This window comes from Entelurus aequoreus, linkage group LG01, assembly GCF_033978785.1.
Source record: "Entelurus aequoreus isolate RoL-2023_Sb linkage group LG01, RoL_Eaeq_v1.1, whole genome shotgun sequence".
Taxonomy (NCBI): Eukaryota; Metazoa; Chordata; class Actinopteri; order Syngnathiformes; family Syngnathidae; genus Entelurus; species Entelurus aequoreus.
Genome location: NC_084731.1, coordinates 55,710,834 through 55,720,833, shown reverse-complemented (window position 1 = coordinate 55,720,833; position 10,000 = coordinate 55,710,834). Strand labels below are relative to the sequence as shown.

General features: G+C 41.0%; 1 protein-coding gene across 2 annotated transcripts in view; it reads right to left on the bottom strand.

Moving 5' to 3' along the window:
* tfeb (transcription factor EB) overlaps positions 1 to 10,000 on the bottom strand; it is a 149,738-nt gene that overhangs the window by 51,734 nt on the left and 88,004 nt on the right. For both annotated transcript variants that reach the window (XM_062054778.1, XM_062054781.1), the window contains one exon: positions 5,988 to 6,092. In XM_062054778.1, the coding sequence (XP_061910762.1) occupies positions 5,988 to 6,017 (30 nt within the window). In that variant the 5' untranslated portion in view covers positions 6,018 to 6,092. The remainder of the gene's footprint in view (positions 1 to 5,987; positions 6,093 to 10,000) is intronic.

Below are 10,000 nucleotides of genomic sequence, written 5' to 3'. Positions count from 1 at the left end.
TAGACATGCTAACCTTTCTTCATTACAACTGTTAGTCACTCACTGGAATGAGTAGAATTGGTTATTGTGTACTGTGTTGGACTGGATGTTTATTTTGCACATTTTAAAAGCAATACTTAATGTTTACAGTGCTCCAGAATATTTAGATTGGCACTTTTTTGTATTGGATGTTTATCTTTATTTTTGCACATTTTAGCAAATAAGCAATACTTTCACTTTTGTTGAAATGTTTACACTGTTACAGAATATTTCGTTTTGCACTTTTTTGTATTGGACGTTTATCTTTATTTTTGCACATTTTAAAGCAAAATAAGCAATACTTTTACTTTTGAAATGCTTATACTATTGCAGAATATTAAGATTTGCACTGGATGTTTACTTTTATATTTGCACATTAAAAAGCAAATAAGCTACTTTTAATTTTGTTAAATGTTAAAAGTTTTAAATGTTTACATTGTTACAGAATATTTTGTCATGTTGTTGTCAATGTTGACTGAGTGGCCATACTTTTTTTTTTTGTAAATAAAAACCATGCCTTTTGAAAAAACTGGCCTACTTTTATTTTTTCATCTTCATTTTAAATAATAATAAAAAAAAAAATCGGTAAAAGGAAAAATAATCTATAGATGAATCGAAAAAATAATCTATAGATTAACCGATTAATCGAAAAAATAATCTATAGATTAATCGATAGAAAAATAATCGTTAGCTGCAGCCTTAATATATATATATATATACAGTATGTATATATATATATTTATATATATATATATATATATATATATATATATATATATATATATATATATATATATATACAGTGTATATATATATATATATATATATATATATATATATATATATATATATATATATATATATATATATATATATACATACATAACATAGTTTCGTTGTACTTGTGCAATGACAATAAAGTCCTATCCTATCCTATAAATTAGGGCCGTAAAAAATAACATGTTAACTCAAATAATTATGCACAAAAAATTATTGCATGAAACATGTACACACTTGGATTAATCATGCAAATATATTTAATAACGAAACGTAACAAATGTGCTACTTCAAATCAATAATTTCTTCTCATAATATTTCAATAATAATTACTGTGAAACATGAATTCATTTCCATACTTAAATAAGAAAAACAGACCAAATTAATTGTTACACTGGCCACGTAAACCTGCAAAAAATTGTTCTGCTCAGGTTTCTGGTACACATCACTGAGGATGTGTACCAGTGCATCTGAGGATGTATCTTACAATCATTTCGGACTGGCATAGCCAGTGACACCCAGAAACAGGCTGGGAGGCAACCAGGACTAGACTGGTGACGATTGGAGAGACAATTGACAGCTCGGAAAGACGGCGACCGGGGCAGCAAGGGGTAGCATCCCAACCTGCATCTTTCGTGAGGGAGAAACCAAACTAAGCTACAGAACGACCTACTGAGAAATACCCCCAGGGGAACCCGAGAGGGGGGGAGGATGAGTTCCCCAACAGGACGAAACCAACTTTGACGACTTTAGCAAACGGCTTAACGACGATTACACCCGTAAGATGCATCTGTGGCAAGAGCCTCAAGAACGAGTGTGGCCTAAACATCCATCAGGGTCGAATGAAATGCTTGGTGCAGGAGAGTGACACACAGCGCACAGGACCGAGTCTTGGTGAGACAACAGAGAAGCCCGGCCAGGAGATACACAGAGCCCAGAACCTCCATGTGATAAACCCTCCAGCTCCCAGCAAAGTAATTAAGCAGCCTCGTATCAAGTGGCCTCCTGCAAGCCAACACAAAGTGTGGCACCAATTCGACGAGCACACAGCCAGAATCATCAAATCAATAGCCAAAGGGGATGTCGACAGACGGCTTCAGACCATGACCACCATCATTGTTTCTTATGGAGCAGAGAGGTTCGGTGTGGAAGAGGACAAGCCCATCAGTTCCAACTACACCATGAACTGAAGGGCAGAAAAGATCCATCAACTGCGGCAGGAGCTCCAGTCCCTGGCAAGGCAGTACAAGGCAGCATCTGAGGAGGAGAAGGCGCCATTGGTTGAACTCCGGAACATCAGCAGGAAGAAACTGACGACCCTACGTAGGAGAGAGAGAGACAACTTCTTGAAAAACAACCTGAGCGACCCTGAAAAAAAGAAAGCTAGGGCCCCTCAGTGCCTTATTGGACATACCATCTCCCACTGTCAATTTCATCACCAGCGAGCCCACCTGGAAGGAAATCCAGGAGGTTGTTACTTCAGCCAGAGCCAGTTCAGCTCCAGGACCCAGTGGAGTACCCTACAAGGTGTACAAGCGATGCCCAGAACTCCTTGGAATCTTTTGGAGGATCCTGCGAGTGATTTGGCGCAGAGGAACTGTTGCAGACCAGTGGAGGCAGGCTGAGGGTGTTTGGATACCTAAAGAAGAGAATTCCACCAGCAGTTCAGGACCATCTCGCTCCTTAGCGTTGAGGGAAAGATCTTCTTCAGCATCCTTTCCAGAAGGTTGACTGACTTCCTCCTCAATAATGCCTACATTGACACCTTGGTCCAGAAAGGTGGAATCCCAGGTGTGTCAGGATGCCTGGAACACACCGGTGTAGTTTCCCGGCTGATCAGGGAGACCTTGCTGTGATTTGGCTTGACCTTGCTAATGCGTACGGCTCCATACCCCACAAGCTCGTGGAGACTACCCTGGACCGACACCATGTATCCACGAAGATCAAAGGCCTCATCCTGAATTACTACGGGAACTTCAGGCTCAGGGTCACTTCCGGGAGCATAACATCAGATTGGCACAGGCTTGAAAAGGGCATTATAACTGGGTGTACAATCTCAGTTTGCCTCTTTGCCCTAGCCATGAACATGGTAGTCAAGGCAGCTGAAACGGAATGCAGAGGCCCTCTGTCGAAGTCTGGAACTCGACAGCCCCCCATCAGAGCCTTTATGGACGATCTCACTGTCACAACTACGATCTCACTGTCACAACTACATCAGCGCCCGGCGCAAGATGGATACGTGGCGAAGTTGTTGCTGGTTACTGGGGTTCAATTCCCACCTTCTACCTTCCTAGTCACGTCCGTTGTGTCCTTGGGCAAGACACTTCACCCTTTGCCTCTGATGGCTGCTGGTTAGCGCCTTGTATGGCAGCTCCCGCCATCAGTGTGTGAATGTGTGTGTGAATGGGTAAATGTGGAAATACTGTCAAAGCGCTTTGAGTACCTTGAAGGTAGAAAAGCGCTATACAAGTATAACCCATTTATCATTTATTATCTCCTGGGCAAGAATGAGCTTTAAACCAACTAAATCCAGGTCGATGGTTCTGAAGAAGGGAAAACTGGCAGACAAGTTCCGCTTCTTCGTGGATGGCACAGCAATCCCATCTATCACCGATAAACCGGTCAAGAGCCTGGGCAAGGTCTTTGACTGTAGTCTCAGGGATACTACAGCAATCCAAACGACCATCAAGGAACTGGAGACTTGGTTATCGGCTGTAGACAAGTCTGGCTTACCTGGCCGGTTTAAGGCGTGAATTTACCAGCATGGCGTCTTACCCCGGATACTCTGGTCTCTGTTGTTGTATGAGGTTTCTCTGTCAACAGTGGAGACTATGGAGAGGAAGATCAGCAGCTACCTCTGCCGATGGTTGGGCTTTCCACGCAGCCTGTGCAGCACAGCACTGTATGGGAAGACCAACAAGCTCCAGCTCCTTTTCAGTAGCCTGGACGAGGAGTTCAGGGTCTCTCGCACTCGAGAGGCTTTGCTCTATCGTGACTCCAAGGACTCTAAAGTGGCATCAGCAGGCATCGTGGTGCGAACTGGCAGGAAGTGGAGGGCTCAGAAAAGCCTAGAGGTAGCTGAGTCTCGGCTGAGACATAGGGCCCTGGTGGGCACGATGGCAACAGGCCGTGCTGGGCTGGGAGCCTTCCCCCAACCTCACTATGAGAAGGCACGTGGTAAAGACAAACGCCAGCTAGTCCTGAAGGAGGTGCGAGCAGAAGTTCAGGAGGAACAAACCAGCAGGATGGTGGGTATGTAGCAGCAGGAAGCATGGACAAGGTGGGAGGGTGCACTGGAGAGAAGGGTGACCTGGTCTGAGATCAGGCTGGCTGAACCCCAGTGCATTACGTCCATGGTTCAAGCTGTCTACGAAGTCCTCCCCAGCCCAGCCAATCTCCATCTCTGGGGCATGAATGACTCCCCAGCCTGTGTGCTGTGCTCCAGGAAAGGCCCGCTGGAGCACATCCTAAGCAACTGCTCTAAAGCTCTGGGGGAGGGCCGCCACCGCTGGCTGCACGACCAAGTGCTGAAGACCATTGCTGAAGCCATAGCTAAAGCCGTGGCCAAAAACAACAGCAGCAAGCAACAACTTGGCAAGAGGAGAATTGCCTTTGTCAGGGCTGGAGAACAGCCACAGTCACTGCCCAAACCAGCAGCCGGGCTCCTCACCTCAGCATTGGACTGGGATCGTCAAGTGGACTTGGGCAAGCAGCTCAAGTTTCCAGACTACGTCACAACAACTTCGTTGAGGCCAGACATCTTGCTTACATCAGTATCTTTACGGCAGGTGCTACTGATAGAGCTGACAGTTCCTTGGGAGGATCGCATAGAGGAGGCGAACGAGCGGAAGCGGTCAATGTACCAGGAGCTAGTCGAGCAATGCCGCAGAGGAGGCTGGAGGGCACGCTGTGAGCCCATTGAAGTGGGGTGTAGAGGCTTTGCTGGCCGCTCACTGTGGCATCACAGGTGATGGGAAAAGGAAGGCCATCAAGGCCACCATGGAGGCAGCAGAGAGAGCCTCTTGATGGCTTTGGATCAGGAGGAGCGAACTGTGGGCCAATGCTACTGGTACACAAGCTGGGGTCTGATCAACCCTGGCTGGGTCACCTGAGGGAGGGGGTATGATGTTGAAAGACCCAAAACCCCCGGTGATCTCAGGCACATCACTGAGGATGTGTACCAGTGCATCTGAGGATGTATCTTACAATCCAAAAAAAATAAATAATAATTATATATATATATATATATATATATATATATATATATATATATATATATATATATATATATATATACACACACGCATATATATATATATATATATATATATATATATATATATATATATATATGCGTGTGTGTATATATATATATATATATATATATATATATATATATATATATATATATATAGTTTCGTTGTACTTGTGCAATGACAATAAAGTCCTATCCTATCCTACAAATTAGGGCCGTAAAAAATAACATGTTAACTCATATAATTATCCACAAAAAATGATCGCATGAAACATGTACACACTTGGATTAATCATGCAAATGTATGTAATAACGCAACATAACAAATCTGCTACTTCAAATCAATAATTTCTCCTCATAATATTTCAATAATAATTACTGTCAAACATGAATTCATTTCCATACTTAAATAAGAATAACAAACCAAATTAATTGTTACACTGGCCACGTAAACCTACAAAAAATTGTTCTGCTCAGGTTTCTGTTAGTTTACATTTGCACTGCACTATTTTGATACACTTAATTAAGCATTTCTTACATATTTTTTATTTTTGCACCTTTATTTTAAGAGTGTATTGTTAAGTGTTTTTTGTGATTTTAGAATGTTGTTTACATTGATTGAGTGTTTTCCATGCTCGTGTTGACATTGCTTTCTTAGACTTAGACTTCCTTTTTATTGTCATTCAAATTTGAACTTTACAGCACAGATAAGAATGAAAGGGGATTATAATCAGAGGAAGGTTACATTTGAAATAAAACTGTTAACATCGAATATATTTTTGTCCTGGTCCATATGATAAAAAATATCAACAATTATCGATATTGACCGATATAAAGAATGTATAATGAGATACAGTTTTCAGCCATATTGCCCGGCCCTATGATTGGACGGTAGTAAACGCTTAATAGTGGCAGCTGACTGTCGTGTGTCCCTTACCTGCATCCGCAGACCAATGCGTGAGGCCATTGCTGGGGGGCGAGGGGGCAGGGGAGGGCGAGACGAAGTCAGTCCACCGCAGTCCAGTCCGAGAGGTAGTGTAAGCTGAGGTGGATCCAAGGTTAAAATAAGGCATTGTTTTAATGACGGGTAAGAATAGAGTGGAGGGAAAAAATGCATGCATCGTGTAAAAAAATAATTTAAAAAAACACATTGAATCTGAGTTTTTGTAGCAGTTCCAAGATTACCAAAATTAAAAACAAAAAACAAAAAAAAACTGGCAGGTGGTTGTAATTACCAACGATTGGACCAAGCATTAAAGTTCTAATCGGTACATTATCGGGTTGACCCTATACCAGGGGTCGGCAACCCAAAATGTCAAAGAACCATATTGGACCATAAATACAAAACAAATCTGACTGGACCCGCAAAAAATTAAAAGTCTTATATAACTGTTATAATGAAGACAACATATGACGTAAGTGTCTATATTAGCTATATTAGCCTACTATAAAAATGACTTTAAAAGTCTTATAAGTGTTATAATAAAGGCAACACATGATGTAAGTGTCTATATTAGCCTACTATCAAAATGACTTTAAAAGTCTTATAATAAAGACAACACATGATGTAAGTGTCCATATTAGCTATATTAGCCTACTATCAAAATTACTTTAAAAGTCTTATGTAAGTGTTATAATGAAGACAACACATGATGTGTCTATTTTAGCTGTTAGCCTACTATCAAAATTACTTTAAAAGTTTTGTATAAGTGTTATAATAAAGGCAACACATGTGTTTATTTTAGCTATATTAGCCTACTATCAAAATTACTTTAAAAGTCGTATGTAAGTGTTATAATGAAGACAACACATGATGTGTCTATATTAGCCTACTATCAAAATGACTTTAAAAGTCTTATATAATTGTTATAATGAAAACAGCGCATGATGTAAGTGTCTATATTAGCTGTTTTAGCCTACTATCAAAATTACTTTAAAAGTCTTATATAAGTGTTATAAAAAAGGCAACACATGATGTGTTTGTTTTAGCTATATTAGCCTACTATCAAAATTACTTTAAAATTGTTAGATAAGTGTTATAATGAAGGCAACACATGATGTGTTTATATTAGCTATATTAGCCTACCATTAAAAATGACTTCAAAAGTATTATGCAAGTGTTATAATGAGGACAACACATGATGCAAGTGTCTATATTAGCCTACTATCAAAATTACTTTAAAGGCCTACTGAAATGAGATGTTCTTATTTAAACGGGGATAGCAGATCCATTCTATGTGTCATACTTGATCATTTTGCGATATTGCCATATTTTTGCTGAAAGGATTTAGTAGAGAACATCGACGATAAAGTTTGCAACTTTTGGTCACTGATAAAAAAGGCTTGCCTGTACCGGAAGTAGCGTGATGTCACAGGTTGTGGAGCGCCTCACATCTGCACATTGTTTACAATCATGGCCACAAGCAGCGAGAGCGATTCGGACCGAGAAAGCGACGATTTCCCCATTAATTTGAGCGAGGATGAAAGATTCGTGGATGAGGAAAGTGAAAGTGAAGGACTAGAGGGCAGTGGAAGCGATTCAGATAGGGAAGATGCTGTGAGAGGCGGGTGGGACCTGATATTCAGCTGGGAATGACTAAAACAGTAAATAAACACAAGACATATATATACTCTATTAGCCACAACACAACCAGGCTTATATTTAATATGCCACAAATTAATCTGCATAACAAACACCTCCCCCCTCCCGTCTATATAACCCGCCAATACAAATCAAACACCCGCACAACACACTCAATCCCACAGCCCAAAGTACAGTTCACCTCCGCAAAGTTCATACAGCACATATATTTCCCCAAAGTTACGTACGTGACATGCACATAGCGGCACGCACGTACGGGCAAGCGATCAAATGTTTGGAAGCCAAAGCTGCGTACTCACGGTACCGCGTATCCAACTCAAAGTCCTCCTGGTAAGAGTCTCTGTTGTCCCAGGCCAATGGTAAAGCTTGTCCCAGGCCAAAGGTAAAGCTTGTCCCAGGCCAAAGGTAAAGCTTGTCCCAGGCCAAAGGTAAAGCTTGTCTGTCATCGTTCGGGAATGTAAACAATGAAACACCGGCTATGTGTTTGTGTTGCTGCAGCCTGCCGCTAATACACCGCTTTCCACCTACAGCTTTCTTCTTTGCTGTCTTCATTGTTCATTAAACAAATTGCAAAAGATTCACCAACACAGATGTCCAGAACACTGTGGAATTTAGCGATGAAAACAGACGACTTAATAGCTGGCCACAATGGTGTCCCAAAATGTCCGCTACAATCCGTGACGTCACGCGCAAACATCATCATACCGAGACGTTTTCAGTAGGATATTTCACGGGAAATTTTAAATTGCACTTTACTAATCTAACCCGGCCGTATTGGCATGTGTTGCAATGTTAAGATTTCATCATTGATGTATAAACTATCAGACTGCGTGGTCGGTAGTAGTGGGTTTCAGTAGGCCTTTAAAAGTATTATATAAGTGTTATAATGAAGACAATACATGATGTAAGTGTCTATATTAGCTATATTAGCCTACTATCAAAATGACTATGTGTCGCAGGCTGACGCTTATCTTCGTTGACAGAAATGTTGAAATGTAATATTTATTCTACACATTTTTACAACATTAGTTCAACTTATCAGAGGGTGAGATAACTCCTGGAAATGACTGTCAAAAAATGGCCAAATGTATAGATGTATGTGTCCAAGTTAAAGGAAATGGCAGGCTGTCTTCTTTTAATGGATTTATTACAATCTTTGCAAGCTGGGTAACTTTTGCTGTGGTCTGGAACAACATGGCACACAAACTATCAGAAATGCAGCCAATATTACATACAGATAATGTGTCATGAGACATGCAAATATAAATTAAATACACAGAGGATGTAAGTAAAGGAAATTAAATGAGGTCAAATATGGGGACGGCGTGGCGAAGTTGGTAGAGTGGCCGTGCCAGCAATCAGAGGGTTGCTGGTTACTGGGGTTCAATCCCCACCTTCTACCATCCTAGTCACGTCCGTTGTGTCCTTGGGCAAGACACTTCACCCTTGCTCCTGATGGCTGCTGGTTAGCGCCTTGCATGGCAGCTCCCACCATCAGTGTGTGAATGTGTGTGTGAATGGATGAATGTGGAAATACTGTCAAAGCGCTTTGAGTACCTTGAAGGTAGAAAAGCGCTATACAAGTATAACCCATTTATCATTTATTTATATATCTACAAACGAGGCATAATGATGCAATACGTACATACAGCTACCCTAAATAGCATGTTAGCATCGATTAGCTAGCAGTCATGCCCTTACCAAATATGCCTGATTACCATTCCACACAAGTCAATAACATCAACAAAGCTCACCTTTGTGTATTCAGGCACAGCATAAAACGTTTGGTGGACAAAATGAGATAAAGAAGGAGTGACATAAAACACGTATTTTTGTGGCAGAGTCTTAGCGATGATTTTTGATGTCATCTAAGATGGTGTTAGTACGGGGGTCAGCAACCCACGGATCTTTAGCGCCGCCCTAGTAGCTCCCTGGAGCTTTTTCAAAGATGTGTGAAAATGGAAAAAGATGAAAAATGTTTTTATTTATTTTTTTGTTCTACTATGGTTTTATTCGGAGGACAAACATGACACAAACCTTCTTAATTGTTAGAAATCCCACTGTTTAATATGTTTGTGTTTATGCTTCACTGATGAGAGTATTTGGCAAGCACCGTTTTACGTTTCAGCGATCCTTGAACTCACCGTAGTTTGTTTACATGTACAACTTTCTCTGATGCTGCCACAGAAAGACGTGTTTTATGCCACTCCTTCTTTGTCTCATTTTGTCCACCAAACCTTTATACTGTGTATAAATGCACAAAGGTGAGCTTTGTTGATGTTATTGACTTGTTGGAGTGCTAATCAGGCATATTTGGTCAGTGCATGACAGCAAGCTTATCGGTGCTA